Source organism: Macaca fascicularis, chromosome 19, assembly GCF_037993035.2.
Source record: "Macaca fascicularis isolate 582-1 chromosome 19, T2T-MFA8v1.1".
Classification (NCBI taxonomy): domain Eukaryota; kingdom Metazoa; phylum Chordata; class Mammalia; order Primates; family Cercopithecidae; genus Macaca; species Macaca fascicularis.
Window position 1 is genome coordinate 1040967 of NC_088393.1, and position 22262 is coordinate 1063228.

General features: G+C 60.5%; 1 protein-coding gene across 2 annotated transcripts; it reads left to right on the plus strand.

The window, feature by feature from the left end:
• The first annotated feature begins 1024 nt into the window (after positions 1 to 1024).
• On the plus strand, positions 1025 to 20945 carry MADCAM1 (mucosal vascular addressin cell adhesion molecule 1). Of its 2 annotated transcripts, none has more exons than XM_074025100.1 (5): positions 1025 to 3239; positions 11608 to 11892; positions 12265 to 12591; positions 15223 to 15411; positions 19715 to 20945. In XM_074025100.1, exons 1-5 carry the CDS (start codon positions 2705 to 2707, stop codon positions 19933 to 19935), a joined length of 1557 nt encoding a protein of 518 aa, XP_073881201.1. In that variant the 5' UTR covers positions 1025 to 2704; the 3' UTR covers positions 19936 to 20945. The 2 variants fall into 2 exon arrangements, with proteins under 2 accessions (XP_073881201.1, XP_045235080.2); XM_045379145.3 differs by lacking the exon at positions 1025 to 3239 and adding an exon at positions 10345 to 10419.
• The last annotated feature ends 1317 nt before the right edge of the window (positions 20946 to 22262 follow it).

Consider the following 22262-nt stretch of genomic DNA (forward strand, 5'->3'; position numbering starts at 1 on the left):
GAGGCAGGTGGGTTCTGGGCCTGTCTTGGAGGCAGAACTCACAAGATTTTCTCAGACACTGTGGGGTGAAGGGGAGTGAGAGGCACGGAGGGTCCTGGAAGGGCAGATGCGACCTCAACCTAGAAGGACCCGCTGACCTGCTTAGTTGTTTATGGAGGATCTCCGCTGTGCTCTACCATGTAACACACGTCCACACACGTGCACGTTTACACCACGTGGGCGCACACGCAGATGAGGCGCACACACACACTCCCGCACAGCACACCGGCAGGTGAGCACACACGTGTGCGCACACGGGAACACGAAGAGGCAGGAGCCGGGCGTGCCCGCGCCCCGTGCCGCCCTAGGCATCCCGACCACCGCCTGCGCTGTACAGGTGCACAGTGAGCGCCTGCTGAGCCAGCAAGTGGAATGAAGCTCCACGACAGTCCAGATGACGGACGTCACTGCTGTGGCTGCTGCTGATCCAAGTCCCATCGTTCTCCAGAGACGAGGTCTCAGTCCGCCATCCAGGCTGGAGTGCGGTGGCGCGATCACAGCTCAGTGACGATGGGGGAGGATGCTCAGAGGATGATGGGAACGAGGCAGCCTCAACCTCCTGCCCCTACAGCACCGGGAGGGCAGGTGTGAGGCACGGTGCCAGCCCCAAGTTCCTGCCATCCTTTCCTAAAACACATCCTCGGGCTGCAGGTGAGGCTGCAGCAGCTGGGAGGCAGCTCCCAGGCCGGGTTCCTCCGATGACCTGCCGTTTCTGTGTCCCTGGCACGCGGCGCAGCAGGAGACGGGGAGGCCAGGTGTTCGCGGCCCGTCCAGGGTCAGCTCATGCTCCCGGCCTCCGTGATCTGCCACTCCCCACTTTCCTGAGGCCGCTCACTGCTGTCCCTTGTCCAGCGGCCAGCCCCCTGACGCAGACTCACGCGCTCAGCCGCTGCCGGCCCCTTTGTTCCCAGGAGACTCTAACAAGGAAGGCTTGTTCTTCCGAGAGGACACAGGGAACCTGCCAGCTCCCCTCCCTCCTCATCCAGAGAGGGCCCGCTGTCCCCGTGGGACAGTGAGGACAGGACCAGCTCTCAGGCTCTGCCAGGCACCCAGCCCATGCCTGGCAAGTCCCCATGTTACAGACGAGGACACCAAAGTTCAGAGGAAGGAAGGGCTTGTATTCTGAGGATTCGGGGGCCTGGAAAGGGGTTCTAGTGGGCTCTGCTGTAGCCTGCAAGGTCCTACACGCCCAGGTCCTTCCGGCTCTCTCTGGCTGTGTTGGTCCCTCCGGACTCAGTCTCTGCACTCACCGTACCCTCTGCCTGGTACACCCGGTCCAACTCCCTTCCCCTCCTGGAAGGCCTTGCTCAAGTCTCTCCATCTCCAGCGTCTTCCTTGGACCACTGATTGATTGATTGATTGATTTTTTGTTTTTCTGAGATGGAGTCTTGCTCTGTCACCCAGGCTGGAGTGCAGCGGCGCGATCTTGGCTCACTGCAACCTCTGCTTCGCGGGTTCAGGCGATTCTCCCGCCTCAGCCTCCCAAGTAGCTGGGATTACAGGCGCCCGTCACCACACCGGGCTAATTTTTGTATTTTTTAATATAGACGGGGTTTCACCACGTTGCCCAGGCTGGTCTCGAACTCCTCAAGTGATCCGCCCGCCTCGGCCTCCCAAAGTGCTGGGATTACAGGCGTTAGCCGCCGTGCCCAGCCTATCAGGACCACAGATTTGATCCTACAGCCTGCCCACCGTCATGCTGCCCGCCCCCTTCCCTGCCTTTTCCTTCTTCCCAGCAGCACTTTCCAGGCCTCAACTATTGCGGCAGCGGCTGGAGCTGACCATGCCAGTTCCTCAGCCCACTGTGAAGTTCGCAGGGATCTGTGAGCTGGTTGGCTCACGTTGGCAGCCACGATGCGAGTATTTACAACACGGGAGCGGGGTGCACTGTGAGTGAGGGCCTTTTGCCTTGGAGAGCCAGTTGTTCAACGTTTCTCTGCACAGCACTGCCTCGGTATCATGCCCCGGGTCCCGGCTCATGGTCTCTCTTCCCCGCTGCTCACGAGAATGTAAGCTCCTTCGGGCCGAGGTCAGCCCACCTTGCACTCTGCGGTCTCCATGGCACTTAAAACAACTGCTTGGCATACAGCAGGCACTCAATAAAGATTTGCTGGCCGGGCGCATGATGTGTGCCTGTGGTCCCAACACTTTGGGAGGCCGAGGAGGGAGGATGGCTTGAGCTCGGGAGGCGGAGGTTGCAGTGAGTGGAGATCGCGCCATTGCAGTCCAGCCTGGCCCACAGAGTGAGACCCTGTGTCAAAATAACAACAAGCATGAGGCAGGGGGATCAGCTGTGGTGGCGAGTTCGAGACCAGCCTGGCCAACGTGGTGAAACTCTCTCTACTGAAAATACAAAAGAAAGGCCGCGCTCGGGGGCTCACGCCTGCGATCCCAGCGACTCGGGAGGCTGAGGCAGGAGAAGCGCTTGAACCCGGGAGGCGGAGGTCGCGGCGAGCCGAGGTCGCGCCCCTGCACTGCAGCCTGGCCACAGGGGTGAGACTCCGTCTCAAATAAATAAATGGCGAGAATAAGTGAATCTGTGTGGAACTAACGAGCGCCCTCGTCCCTCGCGCTGCTGGGACTGACGTCCGGGCGCCCCAAACACGACCACGGCCTCCCGGTGGCCCTGACCCGGCGGAGCCGGCCCGAAGCCCCCCAGCCCCTAATGCAGAATCCGCGTCCCCGAACCCGGATCCCCCGGCCTGGCCGTGCGGCCCCGACCCCGCAGCGAGACCAGCGCTTCCCAGTCTCCGCCCGGGAGCGCGACACGCCGGTTCCCTCGGCGAACGGCCAGGCCTCCCGGGTCCAGCGCGCCGGGGGACTCGCGGCGGGGACGCCCCCTCGGCCGCCCCATGCCGGGCCCCACGCAAGGGCAGCCGGGGCGCCCCGCAGTGGGAACGCGAGGACACCGACCACGGGGCGTTACAGCCGCCAAGGCCTCCCCGCCGCCCGCCCCGAGCCCGCCTCAGCCAGCCGCGAGCTCGGAGGACCGCGGGCTAGAGCGGCCCCGCCGGCGCGCAAAGCCTTGTGGGCCACACGCCCCGAGGCCCTACGCCCCGAGGCCTTGCGCCCCGCGGCATGGCGGGAGTTGTGGTCCAGCTGCGGGGACGACGCGGGGACTGCCGGGAACTGTGGGCGGGGCGGGTGCGCGCGTAGCGGCGGGGCTGGGGAGCTGCACCCGCAAAAAGGAGGAGCTGCAGGTCTGTTGCGTCCCGCGGGTCGAGAAGGTTGTCAGCAAGACGCCGGTGGTTTGAGTGCTGAGCGCGGCCGCGACCGGAACCCCCGACCCGCCGTCGCAGCCCGCGGACCCGACCCCTGACCCGCCGTCGCAGCCCGACCCTCGACCCCCGACCCGCCCTCGCAGCCCGCGGTCCCGACCTCTGACCCGCCGTCGCAGCCCGACCCTCGACCCCCGACCCGCCCTTCGCTGCCCGACCCTCGACCCCCGACCCGCCGTCGCAGCCCGACCCTCGACCCCCGACCCGCCCTTCGCAGCCCGACCCTCGACCCCCGACCCGCCGTCGCAGCCCGCGGTCCCGACCCCTGACCCGCCGTCGCAGCCCGACCCTCGACCCCCGACCCGCCCTCGCAGCCCGCGGTCCCGACCTCTGACCCGCCCTCGCAGCCCGCGGTCCCGACCCCTGACCCGCCGTCGCAGCCCGACCCTCGATCCCTGACCCGCCCTCGCAGCCAGCGGTCCCGACCTCTGACCCGCCGTCGCAGCCCGACCCTCGACCCCCGACCCGTCCTCGCAGCCCATGGCCCATCGGCCCGGCCGTGGACGCAGAGCCCCGGCCCCGCTCCCTGCCCGGACCCCCCGGCCCCGCTCCCCGCCCTCCCTGCGGAGCCGAGGACCTTGGCCCAGCCCCGCATCCTCCCGACCGGGCTCGATGCAGCCCGGGTGTCCTGCGCCCGAAACAGGCTCCCGGGGGCCGTCGGGGCTGGGGGTGACCGTGCCCGGCCCCTGCGCTGCCCTCTTACAGCCAGGCCGGTCCTCCCGTCCCCTCCGCCCGCGGCTTCCCACACCCGGGTCCCGACACGCCTGGCACCGGCCCAGGCCCTCCTCGGGGTGGAGCCGGCAGCGTCCCTGGCCTCCCCCCAGCCCCAGGCCAGGATCTCCCCCTTCCCGGTCGTGACAACCGCAGATGGCCCCGACGCCAGGGAGGGTTAGTGCCTCCTGGGGCGGGATTGCGGCCGGGAAGAACCGCCCTCCTAACCCCTAAGGAACTGCAGGGATGGAGAGCGCGCCCGGAATGTCCGGGCTCAGCGCGGGGTGGGTGGAGAATGCGGAGCGAGCCGTCCTCAGAGGCCGCCGGGCTGCAGGCGAGAACCCTCCCAGCCAGGACGCTGCGGCTCTGCCTGAACCCCAGGCCCGGGGAGCGCCGCGACCCAGGGCGAACACCCGCGTTTGGCCCCTGCCCGGTGCTGAGAGAGGCCGGAGCGGCGTCCCCAGAGGCGGAGCGGGAGCCCCACGTCCAGCGGCCACGGTAGAAAGGAGGAAAGAAATGGGTGTTAATAAGTAAAATAAATCGTATGAAACATAAAACAAGGCTGGGCGCGGTGGCTCACGCCTGTAATCCCAGCACTTTGGGAGGCCGAGGTGGGCGGATCACCTGAGGTCAGGAGTTCGAGACCAGCCTGGTCAACATGGCGAAACCCAGTCTCTACTACAAATACAAAAATTAGCCGGGTGTGGTGGCGGGTGCCTGTGGTCCCAGCTAATTGGAAGGCTGAGGCAGGAGAATCACTGGAACCCGGGAGGTGGAGGTTGCAGTGAGCCGAGATCGCACCACTGCACTCCAGCCTGGGTGACAAGAGTGAAACTCCAGCTCAAAAAAACAAAAACAAAAGAACAACAAAAAAAAGCAAAGGGCCGGGCGCTGTGGCTCAAGCCTGTAATCCCAGCACTTTGGGAGGCCGAGACGGGTGGATCACGAGGTCAGGAGATCGAGACCACCCTGGCTAACACGGTGAAACCCTGTTTCTACTAAAAAATACAAAAAACTAGCCGGGCGAGGTGGCGGCGCCTGTAGTCCCAGCTACTCGGGAGGCTGAGGCAGGAGAATGGTGTGAACCCGGGAGGCGGAGCTTGCAGTGAGCCAAGATCTGGCCACTGCATTCCAGCCTGGGCGACAGAGCAAGACTCCGTCCCAAAAAAAAAAAAAAAAATCAAAGAAACATAAAGATGTATCTTTATCTTATTTAATCCACTGTGTCCAAAATACTATCCTTTGGACACATAATCAATACTTCATACACGCTGAAATGTTGTACCCTCTTTGTTCAGGCTGAGTGTTCAGAGCCCAGAGCATATTTTGCACGTTTGTGTCCATTTCTAATTCTCACAGGAAATATTTCATCTGCTCTTCAGGCCCCTAAAGTTCTAGTTGGAAAAGTGGCTTCACAAACCCTAGCTGTGCCACACGTTTTGGAATAGCTGCATCCGTTTCTTTTCTTTTTTTTTTTTTTTTTGAGATGGAGTCTCGCTGTGTCTCCCAGGCTGGAGTGCAGTGGCGTGATCTCGGCTCACTGCAAGCTCCGCCTCCCGGGTTCACACCATTCTCCCGCCTCAGCCTCCCAAGTAGCTGGGACTACAGGCGCCCACCACCACGCCTGGCTAGTTTTTTGTATTTTTAGTAGAGACGGGGTTTCACCGTGTTAGCCAGGATGGTCTCGATCTCCTGACCTCGTGATCCACCCGTCTCAGCCTCCCAAAGTGCTGGGATTACAGGCTTGAGCCACCGCGCCCAGCCTGCATCCGTTTCTAAGTTGACATTCGCGTTAGAAAGGAGGCTTCAGGGCCAGGCGCGGTGGCTCACGCCTGTAATCCCAACACCTTGGGAGGCCGAGGCCGGTGGATCACCTGAGGTCAGGAGTTCGCGGCCAGCCTGACCAATATGGTGAAACCCTGTCTCTACTAAAAATACAAAAGTTAGCCAGGTGTGGTGGCAGGCGCCGGTAGTCCCAGCTACTCCGGAGGCTGAGACAGGAGAATTGCTTAAACCCAGGAGGTGGAGCTTGCAGTGAGCTGAGATCATGCCACTGCACTCCAGCCTGGGCGATAGAGCGAGACTCCGTCTCCCAAAAAAAAAAAAAAAGTCTAAAAATACAAAAATTGCCGGGCGCGGTGGCTCACGCCTGTAATCCCAGCACTTTGGGAGGCCGAGGCAGGCGGATCACAAGGTCAGGAGATCGAGACCACGGTGAAACCCCGTCTCTACTAAAAATACAAAAAATTAGCCGGGCGCGGTTGTGGGCGCCTGTAGTCCCAGCTACTCGGGAGGCTGAGGCAGGAGAATGGCGTGAACCCGGGAGGCGGAGCTTGCAGTGAGCCGAGATCGCGCCACTGCACTCCAGCCTGGGCGACAGAGCGAGACTCCGTCTCAAAAAAAAAAAAAAATACAAAAATTAACCGGGCATGGTGGCATGTGCCTATAATGCCAGCTACTCAGAAGGCTGAGGCGGGAGAATCGCTTGAACCCAGGAGGCAGAGGTTGCAGTGAGCCAAAATCGCAGCACTGCACTCCAGCCTGGGCAACAGAGTGAGACTCCATCTCAAAAAACAGGGCTTTTAAAGAAACAGTTCAGTGTTTTTTATGGTGTTTGCAACATCGTGCATACACCAACTCTCTAGTCTCAAACCCCGGGAGGGCAATTCATAGACAATTTCAGTGTCTCTCCACTGATGTGCGTGTGGCTTGCGCCCTTCTAGCCTCCTAGCCCCAAGGGGGAGGCCTGTGCGGCTCCTGGCTGGGCCCCCATCTTCAAAGCAGATGTTGAGTGGCCCTTTAATCCGTGAGACGGGGCCGTGGAAGCTGGGGCGAGCCTGGAGATGGCCTTGGGAGCACCAAGGCGTCAGAGCAGCTGACGAGGGCCCCCAGCCCCGCCTCTCCCCCGGGCAGAGTCAGCCCCAAGCCAGCTCTTATCATAGTGTGCCTCCTGCCCCATGGATCCCCATCCCCACAGACCCCTCCTGATCAGCTCAGGTGGGGCTGCTTTGGAGACCACACCAGCATCATCGCCTGAGGCTCCATGTCCAATTTCCCGGGGGCTGCTGGGACTGAGCACTGCCCCAGCCCCTCACCAGGCGGTCACTGACCCCAGGGAGGCCGGTTGGCCCTGCCCAGGCTCCGTGACGTGGTCAGCTCGGCCGGCCTGCAGGGAGGGGCTCGACTCCTTCAGGGACCTGTGCCAGGTGGGCCACAAAGATCCTTCCTCCTCAAACCTGATGTGGGTGCCAGACCCACCCCCAGTGTGGGCTTCATGGCTAAAACTCCACACATACACACGCACACATGCATGCACATGGCTACTTGTTCAACCCCCTCCTGCAGCCTCCATCAATCTCATCCCGCCCCCACTGTCCTTGAGACCCTCAGGCCTGGGGTCCTTGGACTGGGTTCAAGCCTTGCCCAACAAGGAGGGCCTGCCCTGATGGGGGTCCTCACTCCAAAGAAAAAGCCGTGAGGACCCCAAAACTGACCAGTGGGTGGGAGCCAGGAGAACTAGCCCAGCTGGGTCAAGAAGGGTCTGTCAGGGCCTGGAGGCATGCTCAGCTCCTAGACACCGGCACCCCCACAGCCCCTTCCCCTCGGCAACACAGTCATCTGGAACACTCCCCCCGCGACTGTGGACAGGGAGGCCAGGATGTGGGGTCTGGGGCTGGTGGGACAGCTGGGACCCTCCATGGGAAGGGGGCTTCCTGCCGGAGGCCGCTGAGGACAATGCTGGGAAGGGGATCGATGTTGGAGGCGGGGTCGAGTCTCCTAAGGACAAAAGGGAGGTCCCCGTTGGCGGTGGAAGAAGATACCGTGCAATCCCTTGCTGTGGGACTAGGACTCAGACGCAGGGGTCTCGGGTCCTCCCCAACCGCAGGCCTCTGGCCCACCTCGGTCTCTCCATCCCTCTGCTTCTGCCTCTCTGTGTCTCCGTCTCCTTGTGTCTCTCTGCCTTGTCTCTCTTCCTCACTCTGTCTCTGTCTCTCTGTGTCTCTGTTTGTCTCTGTGTCTCCCTCACCCCCACCTTCCCCACCTCTGACCCTTTAAACCTGCGGGTCCCTCTGCCTCTGGGAACCCTCCTCCTCCTTCCTGTGTCCGTCCCACCTGCCCTGTCCTGGGGGGCACTCCAGCTTTGTCTTGTCCCCGCCCCGCAGGCCTGTGGATGTGAGGGCTCCCCACGCAGGGAGTATGAGCAGCGTGACCACCACGTGTGACCCAGCGGGCCGGCGCAGGACAGGGTCCTGGAGAGCCGGGACACACCCTGCAAGGGGCCTCAGCCCTCCTAGCGCCCAGCGGCCCCTCCCCACCTGCAGGAAGTGGGGTCAGGGGCTGGGAAGCAGCCTATTCACCAGGCCTGCTGCCCCCCGCCCGGGTTAAGGGCCCAGCTTCCCGGGAAGGGCCTGCACCTCCGGCCTGGGGAGGGCCTCTCCTTGGAGTCTGCCTTCCGGTGAGGCCTTTCCCGGCACCGGCCTGGGCAGGAGGGGGATGGGACCCAGGAGACAGGGCCGTGAGCTAACCTCCCAGGGACCTGTTTCCCCACCCTGGGCCTCAGTTTCCCTCCTCTAGGCCTCAGTTTCTCTCCTTTGCACTCAGCCCCTCCTCTGACCCTCAGTTTCCCTCCTTAGCACCCAGCCCCTCCCCGATCCTTATTTTGCTTCCTCTGCACCCAGCCCCTCCCCTAGGCCTCAGTTTCCCTCCTTTGCACCCAGGCCCTCCCCTGGATCTCAGTTTCCCTCCCCTGATCCCAGCCCCGCCCCTGGGCCTCAGTTTCCCTCCTCTGATCCCAGCCCCTCCTCTGGGCCTCAGTTTCCCTCCTCTGACAGGTAAGCCGATTGGCAATGCTTGGAACCCCATGGACTGCTTCTTTTTATTTCATGGCCAGGGAAACTGAGGCACAAACAGACCCTGAAGTCAGCAGGAATGCTCCATCATTTTATTCCTGCGTGCCTGCGGTACGTGGGTTCCAGGGTCACAGGGACGGGCCCCCAGGTGGAGGGGAGCCAGCCATCACGACTGCCACCGCAGGCCCTCGTTGAGCTTGGAGGGGAGCACCCTGGGAACCGCAGCGGAGGAGGGTGGGGGGAAGGCGTGGGCAGAACCTGGGCAAGGTGAGGAGCAGCTGTGCAGAGGCCCAGAGGCTGGGGGAGGGTCCTGGTGGTGCAGGGCTCTTGAGGGCCGGGAGCCTAAGGGGTGTCAGTGTGCCCAGAGGGGTAAGCAAGCCACAAGGGGAAACAGAACCAGAGTTGGGGCCTTGGAGGAACAGATGGGTGGATTCCAGCGCGTTTGCAAGGTGAGGTTCCCACGACTCGCTGACGGCAGCTGTGAGTGGGGGCCCAGCCAGCATTCCTTCCAGATCCCTCTTGTGGACGGAGATCCAGGTCTCAGTGTAGACCAAGGAACAGAGGTAGCCCCCACTGGGACTCCCAGGCTCCAGCCAGGCCTGCTAGGTAGGCGGCCTCTGCCCATGTGATGGAAGGAAGCCAGGCTCAGAGATTGGGTGACTTGTCCCAGGTCCTGGAGGGTCGCACAGCTCCACGACGGCCAGGAGACCCCAGCCAGGGGGCCTCCATCCCCAGCGACCTTCACCTGACCCCAGCCCACAAGACGTGGCCGCAGCGCCGGAGCAGGCCGAGGCTGCTCCTCACCGCCCCTGTGCGGCCGCCCGGGAAAGTGCAGGCGGGCCGGGAGCGGTGGCTCAGGCCTGTGATGGGAGGTGGGCGGATCACCTGAAGTTGCTAGTTCGAGGCCAGCCTCACTAACATGGAGAAACCCCGTCTCTACTAAAGATACAAAATTAGCCGGGCGTGGTGGCAGGAACCTGTAATCCCAGCTACTCAGGAGACTGAGGCAGGAGAATCGCTTGAACCCGGGAGGCAGAGGTTGCGGTGAGCTGGGATCACGCCAGTGCACTCCAGCCTGGGCAACAAGACCGAAACTCCGTCTCAAAAAAAAAAAAAAAAGGAAAAAACGCAGGGGACCCGCCGTCGGGGCGGGGCAGCGCTGCCCGGCCTCTGTCCCACTTCCATGCACTTGACCTCGACCCTCCGGCCTCCGTCTGCGATCTTCCCGTGTACCTGAAAATGAGGCCTGGAACGGACCCGACCTTCCTGCCCGCCCGTCCTGACCGGCCCCGGGGGCCCCCGCCCCATCTTTGGCCCCCAGCCCCTCCCTCTCTGCCGCCTCCAGGGTCGGGGGTTAGGCCGGGAAAGCCCCTTGGGAAGCCCCCGGGGGGCAGCTGGAGCGGGTCGCGGGGCGGCGGGAAGGAGCGGGCGCCGCTATTTAAGCGGCTTCCCGAGGCCTCAGGGACAGAGGTGACCGAGCATGGATCGGGGCCTGGCCCTCCTGCTGGCGGGGCTTCTGGGGCTCCTCCAGCCGGGCTGCGGTGAGCAGGGGAGGGGGCGCGGGAGAGAGGAGGGAGTTAGGAGGGGGGTCAGGAGAGGGGAGAGGGTGAGGAGGGAAAGGGGCTCAGCAGAGGGGAGGGGGCACAGGAGAGGGGAGGGGGCGCAGGAGGGAGGAGGGGGCTCAGGAGAGAGGAGGGGGCTCAGGAGAGGGGAGGGGGCGCAGGAGAGAGGAGGGGGCTCGGGAGAGAGGAGGGGGCTCGGGAGAGAGGAGGGGGCTCAGGAGAGAGGAGGGGGCGCAGGAGAGGGGAGGAGGAGCAGGAGGGAGGAGGGGGCTCAGGAGGGAGGCTCAGGAGAGAGGTGGGGGTTCAGGACTGAGGAGGGGGCTCAGGAGAAGGGAGGGGGCGCAGGAGGGAGGAGGGGGCTCAGGACTGAGGAGGGGGCTCAGGAGAGGGGAGGGGGCGCAGGAGAGGGAAGGGGGCGCAGGAGGGAGGAGGGGGTGCAGGAGAGAGTAGGGGTGCGCAGAATTAGGGGTTCGACAGAGGGGGTGATTGGTGATCCTGCCAGAGGAGGGGGCTCAGAGAAGGCAGGGGCTGAGAGAGGAAGTTGGGGGGCTCCGCGCTGCCCTCTGACCCGCAGCGAAACCGGCTCCAGGCAGACAGGGCTCGGGGGACTGGGGCTGAGGCGGGGGTCGGGGCGGGGTTCAGGGACAGAGCCTGGGAATCCGGGTAGCGGCGAGGCAGTGGACCGGGAGTGGGGCGGAGGGTCCGGGAACCGGGCAGAGGTGGGGCGGGGGTCCGGGCGTGCAGGGGAGGGTCGGGGAACCCGGCAGAGGCGGGGCGGGGGTCCGGGGGTGCAGGGGAGGGTCCGGGAACCGGGCAGAGGCGGGGCGGGGGTCCGGGGGTGCAGGGGAGGGTCCGGGAACCGGGCAGAGGCGGGGCGGGGGTCCGGGTGTGGAGCGGAGGGTCGGGGAACCCGGCAGAGGTGGGGCGGGGGTCCGGGTGTGGAGCGGAGGGTCGGGGAACCCGGCAGAGGTGGGGCGGGGGTCCTGGGGTGCAGGGGAGGGTCCGGAAACCCGGCAGAGGCGGGGCGGGGGTCCGGGGGTGCAGGGGAGGGTCCGGGAACCGGGCAGAGGCGGGGCGGGGGTCCGGGAGCGGGGCGGGGCGCAGGGCAGGGACTCGGGGCGGGGTCCGAGACTCCGCGGGGCTGAGCGAGAGCCGGGGTCGCCGCAGGCCAGTCCCTCCAGGTGAAGCCCCTGCAGGTGGAGCCCCCGGAGCCGGTGGTGGCCGTGGCCCTGGGCGCCTCTCGCCAGCTCACCTGCCGCCTGGACTGCGCGGACCGCGGGGCCACGGTGCAGTGGCGGGGCCTGGACACCAGCCTGGGCGCGGTGCAGTCGGACGCGGGCCGCAGCGTCCTCACCGTGCGCAACGCCTCGCTGTCGGCGGCCGGGACCCGTGTGTGCGTGGGCTCCTGCGGGGGCCGCACCTTCCAGCACACCGTGCGGCTCCTTGTGTACGGTGAGGCGTCCCCCCCGCCCTGCCTCTCTCTGACCCTTGGACTCACGGCCCCTTCCCTACGCCACCTGTTCCTGGAAGCCTCCCGGATTGCAGGCCCGGTCCCAGCTCCATGCACAGCTCCCCGAACCCAGGTCCCCAGTCTTCGCTTCCCCCCAACTCACCCCAACCCTCCCAGGGCGGGCCCTGGCCCATCCTTCAGTCTATTCCAGCTTCCCAGGGTGGGGCCTGCGCACAGGCCGTCCCCACTGCCGGTTCATCAGCAACCCCCACGCATCCTTGGCCCCAGCTCCAAGCCCCCTCCGAGCTCCAGCCCCTCCATCCCGTCCAGCCCTGACTCTGGGCTCAGCCCTGACCCCTGACCCTCCATCACAGCCTTCCCGGACCAGCTGACCATCTCCCCGGCAGCCCTGGTGCCTGGTGACCCGGAGGTGGCCTGTACGGCCCACAAAGTCACGCCTGTGGACCCCAATGCGCTCTCCTTCTCCCTGCTCCTGGGGGACCAGGAACTGGAGGGGGCCCAGGCTCTGGGCCCGGAGGTGGAGGAGGAGGAGGAGCCCCAGGAGGAGGAGGACGTGCTGTTCAGGGTGACAGAGCGCTGGCGGCTGCCGACCCTGGCAACCCCTGTCCTGCCCGCGCTCTACTGCCAGGCCACGATGAGGCTGCCTGGCTTGGAGCTCAGCCACCGCCAGGCCATCCCGGGTGAGTTCGCTGGGTCCCCTGGAGACCCAACCGCTCGCCAGCCTTGACAGGCACTTCGGGACGGGGGACGGGGGGCAGCACCTGTGCTGTGGGGCGCTGGGAGGATTGGATTCCCCCACGAGGCCAAAGCGATATTCATTAACTCAACGTGTATTTACTGAGCACCCGGCCCCCAGCACAGGTCCCACCCCTTCCCTGCCCACAGCGCTCCCTGGCTCCTGCCTTGGGGTCAAAGCCGGAGTCCTCCCCGGGGCCCACAGGAACCTGCACCACCTGCCCTGTCCCCTTCCTGCCCTGCCTCCACCCTCTCTCCCCCTCCTCATTCTGCTCCAGCCACACGGGCCTCCTCGCTGTTCCTCCAACACGCCAGGCATGATCCTGTCCTGGGGCCCTTGCACGGCTCTGCCCTCTGCCTGGAATACCCTTCTTCCGGATCTTTCCACGGCTCTCTCCTCCTCCCCCTCAGGTCTCTGCCTGAGTGTGGCCTCCTCCGTGAGGCTTCCCTGGATTCCCGTTTAAAGGGTCAACCCTCGACCCCCAACGTGTACAAACGCAGGCACAGACGCACACACGTGTACAAACAGAGGCGCACGCGCACATGCGTGTACAAACACAGGCACACCCACGTGCACAAACACAGGCACACATGCACACGCGTGTATAAACACGCACACCCGTGTGAGCCCCCTTTCCCTTCTGTTCTGTTTCTTGACACCTTGGATAATATCTGATATCCCCCAATCACATACCTTCTCTGTCTTTTCCACGACCTTCTCCCACTGTGGCTCCCAAGGTGGGAATCTTGTGTCTTGCGCACACGGCTGTGTCCACAGAAGCTAGAACAGGGCAGGTGCTCAATAAACCCTCGCTGAATGCCCAGATGAAGACATTTAACGTGGGCCGGTGCCCAGGGAGTACCAGCTTCATGCCCTGTCCAGTCCTGAAGCCGCTGCCAGCTTCTCCCACTAAACAGAGAGGGATCTGTCCTCCCACAGGGCACCCTGATACCCATGTTAATGCGTGTGGGGTCATGAGTTTCAAGCAAAGGGCTCCCGGGGTTGCAGCAGAAGCTGGGAGACCCGGGAGGTCTTGGTGGTGGGGGTGGGGCTGGGGTGGGTAGAGAGGAAGCTGGATTTGAGGGATATTTTACAGAACACGGGTCCTCTCGGGCCTCAGTCTCCCCATCAGTCCCACAGGGGATGAAGTACAAAGCCAGAGCAGAAAGCCCCCAAGCACCTCCTCTCTCCACACCAGCCTCCTCCCAACTCTCCTCCGTCCACAGCCCATCATAATAAACGCGGGAGCCCGCTCACTATCACAGCAGCCCAAAGAGGTGACTCTCACCCCTTTGACAGTTGAGGAAACTGAGGCACGCGGAGATTAAGGAGCCTGCTGGGGTGATGTTGCCAGTGAGTGGGGGCCGTGGAATGCCCGGACTCCCATCCTGCCCACTGTGGTACCTCAGTTTCCCCATCTGTCCAGTAGACTTCCCTGACTGTGGGTCGTTTGTAAATTTCAGGGACCATGTAGCTTTCAAAGCACTTTATAAATTCTAGGTTTTAGGCCAGGTTCACGCCTCTAATCCCAGCACTTTGGGAGGCTGAAGTGCGTAGATCACCTGAGGTCAGGAGTTCAAGACCAGCCTGACCAACACAGTGAAACCCCATCTCTACTAAAAATACAAAAATTAGCCAGGTGTGGGGGTGCACGCCTGTAGTCCTAGCTACCTAGGAGGCTGAGGCCGAAGAATCGCTTGAACCTGGGAGTTGGAGCTTGCAGTGAGCCGAGATGGCGCCATTGCACTCCAGCCTGGGCGACTGAGTGAGACTCTGTTTCAACAACAACAACAACAAATTCTAGGCTTTATCATCTAGAATAGCATGCCGAATAGAAACAAAAATGTGGGCCGGGTGTTGGAGGCCGAGGTGGGAGGATCACTTGAGCGCAGGAGTTCCAGACTAGCCTGGGCCACATAGCGAGACCTCCCATCTCTACAAAAAAAATTTAAAAATTAGCTGGGCATGATTGCACGCCTGTGGTCCCAGCTACTCAGGAGGCTAAGTGGGGAGGATGGTTTGAGCCTGGGAGGTTGAGGCTGCAGTGTGCCATGATTGCAACACTGCACTCCAGCCTGCATGACAGACTGAGACCCCATCTCTAAAAAAAAAAAAAAAAAAAACCAGGCCAGGCATGGTGTCTCATGCCTGTAATCCCAACACTTTGGGAGGCCGAGGCGGGTGGATCACCTGAAGTCAGGAGTTCAAGGCCAGCCTGATCAACATGGAGAAACCCTGTCTCTACTAAAAATACAAAATTAGCCGGGCGAGGTGTCGGGCGCCTGTAATCCCAGCTACTCAGGAGGCTGAGGCAGGAGAATCGCTTGAAGCTGGGAGGCGGAGGTTGCAGTGAGCCGAGATCGCGCCATTGCACTCCAGTCTGGGCAACAAGAGCGAAATTCTGCCTCAAAAAAAAAAAAAGAAGAAGAAGAAATGGAAATGGGACCCACCAGAGGGGTCGAGGAAAGGGGTTTGGGGAAGTTCTGGTCCAAGCCCTTGTCCAGATGCAGAGACTGAGGTGGGAGAGGCAGGGCTGGGGCAGCAGAGAGAAAAACAACCGTCACTCCGTTTCCAGTCCTGCACGGCCCGACCTCCCGGGAGCCCCCCGACACGACCTCCCCGGAACCCCGGGCCGCGACCTCCCCGGAGACCACCCCCCAGCAGGGCTCCACACACAGCCCCAGGAGCCCGGGCTCTACCAGGACTTGCCGCCCTGAGATCTCCCAGGCTGGGCCCACGCAGGGAGAAGTGATCCCAACAGGCTGTGAGTGCTGGTCCCTGGGGGCAGGGAGGGTGGGAAGGGCTGAGAGCGAGAGGTTCCTTGGATGAAGACTTTAGACAAGAAATTGCCCTGTCCAGCTTCAGTTTCCCTGTCCATCCTGCCTCGGTTTCCCCGTCCGTCCAGCTTCAGTTTCCCTGTCCATCCTGCCTCAGTTTCCCTGTCCATCCTGCCTTGGTTTCCCTGTCCGTCCTGCCTCGGTTTCCCCATCTGTCCAGCCTCGGTTTCCCCATCTGTCCAGCCTCAGTTTCCCCATCTGTCCAGCTTCAGTTTCCCTGTCCATCCTGCCTCGGTTTCCCCGTCCGTCCAGCTTCAGTTTCCCTGTCCATCCTGCCTCGGTTTCCCTGTCCATCCTGCCTTGGTTTCCCCGTCCGTCCTGCCTCGGTTTCCCTGTCTGTCCAGCCTCGGTTTCCCCGTCCGTTCTGCCTCGGTTTCCCCATCTGTCCAGCCTCGGTTTCCCCATCTGTCCAGCCTCGGTTTCCCCGTCCGTTCTGCCTCGGTTTCCCCATCTGTCCAGCCTCGGTTTCCCCATCTGTCCAGCTTCAGTTTCCCCGTCCGTTCTGCCTCAGTTTCCCCATCTGTCCAGCCTCAGTTTCCCCATCCGTCCAGTCTCTGTTTCCCCATCTGTCCAGTGGGCTTCTCTTAACTGTAGGTCCTTTTTGTAAACGTCACAGACTGTGCAGATTTCAAGGCACTTTGTAAATTCTCAGCCTCATAGACTAGAACAATCTTTGGAACAGAAGCAGAAACAGAATGTGGTCACATAAGTAATTTTTTTCCTTTTTTTTTTTTTTTTTTTTTTTGAGACGGAGTCTCGCTTTGTCCCCCAGGCTGCAGTGCAAGAGTGCAATCTCAGCTCATTGCAACCTCCGCCTGCCGGGTTCAAGCGATTCTCCTGCCTCAGCCTCCTGAGTTGCTGGGATTACAGGCGCCCATCACCATGCCTGGCTAATTTTTGTATTTTTGGTAGAGACGGGGTTTCACCATGCTGACCAGGCTGGTCTCGAACTGACCTGAGGTGATCCGCCCGCCTCAGCCTCCCAAAGTGCTGGGATGACGGGCGTGAGCCACTGTGCCCGGCCCACATAGGTAATGTCAGAAATGCTTGTTCCCCGGTGCCACAAATAAATAGCACTCAAATTTAATTCTCTCAGTAAGGCCATTTTTACTTTCTGGAGAAAGGGTGCCCATTGCAGATGGAACAATGACGGGAGCACACCTGGACAAAGGAAAAGCAGACGTATTTATCCCTTATGCATTTGGGTCTTCCTTTTTTTTTTTTTTTTTGAGACGGAGTCTTGCTCCGTTGCCCAGGCTGGAGTTCAGTGGCGCGACCTCGGCTCACTGCAAACTCCACCTCCCGGGTTCACGCCATTCTCCTGCCTCAGCCTCCCGAGTAGCTGGGACCACAGGCGCCGCCACCGCACCCGGCTAATTTTTTGTATTTTTAGTAGAGACGGGGTTTCACCGTGTTAGCCAGGATGGTCTCGATCTCCTGCCTCGTGATCCACCCGCCTCGGCCTCCCAAAGTGCTGAGATTACAGGCTTGAGCCCCCGCGCCCGGCTGAGTCTTCCTTACTGCTATGTCCTGCATCCACTGGCTGGAGCGGGACATCACGGTCTTAAACTGATACCCTGTTTGCTAACAACCTAAAACTTTCCTAAATAGATAAGTGCAAAGGAGGACAAAGGAGAGGAAGTTGCTTATGAGAGATTTAAGGAAGCGATAACATTTCCAAATAAGGAAGGGGCATAAGCTGTGAGCGAAGACTTGCCTGGGACTGTCTGGACACGCCTGGGTAAGCCCAAGCAACTAACTGGGCTAAAGTGTAAGAAATAATAGCTGATAGGAGGCTTTAGAGTAAGAAGCTATTATTTCTAGTGTCTATAATTTTATTTTTAAACCAAGACGAGCTTTGAAGAGGAACTTTTCTACTTTCTACAGGTAATTTCAAATTTAAAAGTAAAGGCCAGGCGCGGTGACTCATGCCTGTAATCCCAGCACTTTGGGAGGCTGAGGCGGGCGGATCACGAGGTCAGGAGATCGAGACCATCCTGGCTAACACGGTGAAACCCCGTCTCTACTAAAAATACAAAAACTTAGCCGGGCGACGTGGCAGGCGCCTGTAGTCCCAGCTACTCGGGAGGCTGAGGCAGGAGAATGGCGTGAACCCGGGAGGCAGAGCTTGCAGTGAGCTGAGATCCGGCCACTGCACTCCAGCCTGGGTGACAGAGCGAGACTCCGTCTCAAAAAAAAAAAAAAAAATTAGCCAGGCGTGGTGATGGGCGCCTGTAGTCCCAGCTACTCGGGAGGCTGAGGCAGGAGAATGGTGTGAACCCAGGAGGAAGAGCTTGCAGTGAGCCGGGATCACACCACTGCACTCTGGCCTGGGCAACAGAGCAATATTCCGTCTCAAAAAAAAAAAAAAAAAAAAAGGCCGGGCGCGGTGGCTCAAGCCTGTAATCCCAGCACTTTGGGAGGCCGAGACGGGCGGATCACGAGGTCGGGAGATCGAGACCATCCGGGCTAACACGGTGAAACTCCGTCTCTACTAAAAAAATACAAAAAACTAGCCGGGCGAGGTGGTGGGCGCCTGTAGTCCCAGCTACTCGGGAGGCTGAGGCAGGAGAATGGCGTGAACCCAGGAGGAAGAGCTTGCAGTGAGCCGGGATCACACCACTGCACTCTGGCCTGGGCAACAGAGCAATATTCCGTCTCAAAAAAAAAAAAAAAAAAAAAGGCCGGGCGCGGTGGCTCAAGCCTGTAATCCCAGCACTTTGGGAGGCCGAGACGGGCGGATCACGAGGTCGGGAGATCGAGACCATCCGGGCTAACACGGTGAAACTCCGTCTCTACTAAAAAAATACAAAAAACTAGCCGGGCGAGGTGGTGGGCGCCTGTAGTCCCAGCTACTCGGGAGGCTGAGGCAGGAGAATGGCGTGAACCCGGGAGGCGGAGCTTGCAGTGAGCTGAGATCCGGCCACTGCACTCCAGCCTGGGCGACAGAGCGAGACTCCGTCTCAAAAAAAAAAAAAAAAAAAACAAACAGTAAAAGTAAGTGTGGTCAGGCCAAGCACAGTGGCTCATGCCTGTAATCCCAGCACTTTGGGAGGCAGAGGCAGGAGGATCACTTGAGCCCAGGAGTTCAAGACCATTCTGGGCAACATAGTGAGACCCCCATTTCCACACCAAAAAATTGAAAAATTATCCGGGCGTGGTGCTGTATACTTGTGGTCCCAGCCACTTGGGAGGCTGAGGTTGGAGGATCACTTGAGCCCAGGAGATTGAGGCTGCAGTGAGCTGAGATCACACCTGGGTGACAGAGAAAGACTCAGTCGCAAAACAAACAAACAAAAAAAAGGTTGGCCAGACATGGTGGCTCACGCCTGTAATTCCAGCACTTCGGGAGACTGAGGAGGAGGATCACCTGAGGTCAGGAGTTTGAGACCAGTCTGGCCAACATGGTGAAACCTCATCTCTACTAAAAATACAAAAATTAGCCAGGTGTGGTAACGGGCGCCTGTAGTCCCAGCTACTCGGGAGGCTGAGGCAGGAGAATCACTTGAACCCAAGAGGCAGAGCTTGCAATGAGCCGAGATTGCACCACTGCATTCCAGCCTGGGGAACACAGCGAGATTCCACTTCAAAAAAAAAAAAGTGTGGTCATACATTTCATGGAGCCCAATATATCCCAAGTATTATCATTTCAACAGGTAATCAGTATAAAATGGTATGAAGGAGATATATTACACTCCTCCTTTTTCCCCAAACTAAGTCTTCAAAGTGCAGATTGCAGGCTCAGCACCCTTTTGTGTGTGTGTGTGCGACAGAGTCTCACTCTGTTGCACAAGGCTGGAGTGCAGTGGTACGATCTCGGCTCACTGCAACCTCCGCCTCCCGGGTTCAAGTGATTCTCCCACCTCAGCCTCCTGAGTAGCTGGGATTACAGGCACCTGTCACCATGCCCGGCTAATTTTTGTATTTTTAGGAGGTACAGGGTTTCCCCATGGTCAGGCTGGTCTCGAACTCCTGAGCTCATGATCCGCCCGCTTCGGCCTCCCAAAGTGCTGGGATTTCAGGCGTGAGCCTCCGCGCCCGGCCTGGACTGCCCATTTCTAAACTCTAAGGTGCTATGCGCATTTTGAAAGGGTCACAAAGGTAAAGTCCTTTGTGAAATTTCAGGGAATGTGGTAACTCTGGAAGCTCACGTAGCCTCTGAGGGACTCCTCCCTTCCCAAGCCTGCAGAAGCCTGGAGGGCTCTGACCGGCGTCTCCTGCTCTCCCCAGCGTCCAAACCTACGGGTGACCAGCTGCCCGCGGCTCTGTGGACCAGCAGTGCGGTGCTGGGACTGCTGCTCCTGGCTTTGCCCACCTACCACCTCTGGAAACGTTGCCGGCACCTGGCTGAGGACGGCGCCCACCCACCAGCTTCTCTGAGGCTCCTGCCCCAGGTGCCGACCTGGGCTGGATTAAGGGGGACCGACCAGGTCGGGAGTAGCCCCTTCTGAGTAGCCAGCCCTTCCCCCTGTGAAGGGAAAATAGGTTGGACCCCTTCAAGCTGAGAACTGGTCGGGGCAAACCTGCCTCCCATTCTATTCAAAGTCATCCCTCTGGTCACAGAGAGGGACGCACATTCTGATTGCCTCCTTTGGAAAGGCTCATCAGAAACTCAAAAGAAGGTGACCATTTGTCCCGCCTACCCGTGACCTGGAAGCCCCCCCCCCCGCTCGAGTGACCCCCGACTTTCTGGACGGAACCAACGTACTTCTTACAAATATTGATTCATGTGTCATATCTCCCTAAAATGCGTAAAACCAGCTGTGCCCCGACCACCTTGGGCCCCTGCCATCAGGACCTCCTGAGGCTTTGGCAAATAAACCTCCTAAAAGGATAGAAACTGAAACTTGTGGCCGGGCGCGGTGGCTCAAGCCTGTAATCCCAGCACTTTGGGAGGCCGAGGTGGGTGGATCACGAGGTCAGGAGATCGAGACCATCCTGGCTAACACGTGAAACCCCGTCTCTACTAAAAAAATACAAAAATTAGCCGGGAGCGGTGGCGGGCGCCTGTAGTCCCAGCTACTCGGGAGGCTGAGGCAGGAGAATGGCGTGAACCCGGGAGGCGGAGCTTGCAGTGAGCTGAGATCCGGCCACTGCACTCCAGCCTGGGGGACAGAGCGAGACTCCGTCTCAAAAAAAAAAAAAAAAAAAAAAAGAAACTGAAACTTGTCATTTTTCTCAGTGGACACCACTCCGTGGAGAGGAGAGATCTGAGGGCTTCGGACAGCAGGAGGGCTGACTGTGGGCCCCGCCCTGATGGCTCCATCGCCCTCATCCCACAGTCCAGGGCTGGAGAGCAAATTGTCAGGAATGCTTGTTCCCCGGTGCCGTAAAGAAATGGCACTTGAACATAAATTTAATTTCCTCGGCAGAGCCATTGGTTTACTTTCTGCAGAAAGGGCACACTCACCAGCAGTTTTGCCACGAGAGTACACCGAACAAAGGAGACGGTCATTTCTAACCTGACGCGTCCACCCTGCTTCTGTGTCCCGTTTCTGTTGGCTGGAACGGGACCTCACCTTCTGTATTTGTTCTGATTGGCCGGCAACTTAGAACTTTGTAAAAGAGGCAAAGGCAGAGGAGAGCAAAGGAAGGAGGAAGTAACTTGTGGAATGCTGAGAAAGGTAAAAGCACCTTCAGATAAGGAAGAGGAACAGGCTGTGACCTAATGCCCGCTTGGACCAGCATAAGCGTGCCAGGGCAAATACTTAGGCTACATTGTGGCAACTGAGAATATAAAGTACGTTGATTTAGTACAGCCAGCAGATAGTGAAGAATGTTAGCACAGATCTTTGAATACATTTTGCTTCTAAGAGAAGTTACTATTTATTCGTAATTAGATGGGGAGGAAAGTATAGTATGAAGAGGAACCTCTACTTTACGTTGGACAAAGGGCATTTGGTCTGCCCGCCAGAGACTCCTGTGGTCGGAGGATGGTGGAACGCCCCCCACCCCCCGAAACAGCTCTCATTACCCCCTGCCCAGGGCAACGGCCCTGAGGGACAGGGAGGGCACCCAGCAAGCTCTGCCGGGGGCGGGAAAATGCGAGGGCTTAGTGGTCTCCCTGGTGAGAAGCTTAACCAGGACTCCCCGAAAGCTGTGGGAGAAGTGAGGAAAGATATATAGAGGTCGCCTGGGGAAACACACGGAGAGGTGGCCTGAGCAGGAGGCTGTGCTTTGAGGTGGCCGGGGGCTGAGGAGGGTTGGGAGGGCGGCTGGAAGCGAGGTCAGCAAGGGCTGGAGGTGACAGCCTGGGGGTACTGGGGAGCCATGGGAGAGTTTAGAGCTCTGGAGGCGGCAGTGTCAGAAGGCTCCCTCTGGCGGTCAGGAGGGTAACAGCCTGGGATGCTCGCCCGGGTGGCCGCCACTAGGGGCTCAGCGCGGCTGCAGCGGAGCTGGGCTGGGGAGGGGGCTTCTCCCACGAGGGGAGCTGCGCACTCAGACGGAGACTGGGTCAGGCGGAAGTCCCGGCGGGGCTCGACCCCCAGCACCAAGGCTCAGAAATGAACATGAGAAAAGGGTCTGCGGGCCGGGCGCGGGGCTGGGTCCAGCAGTCCTAGGCAGGTCCATCCCCGCGCAGGCTCCGTCAGGCCTCTGGTAACCGGGGAGACTGGTTGCTAGGAGACCAGGCTAATAAAGGACTCGCTCACTACCCAAATGACAAGCAATCCGGCTTCGTGCCAGAAACGGAGCACTTCCGAGGCAGCCATTTTGGAGTCTGGCAAAATTCAGGATCCAGGCCAAAGACAGGAAAGCCAATCAATATACACAAACAGGG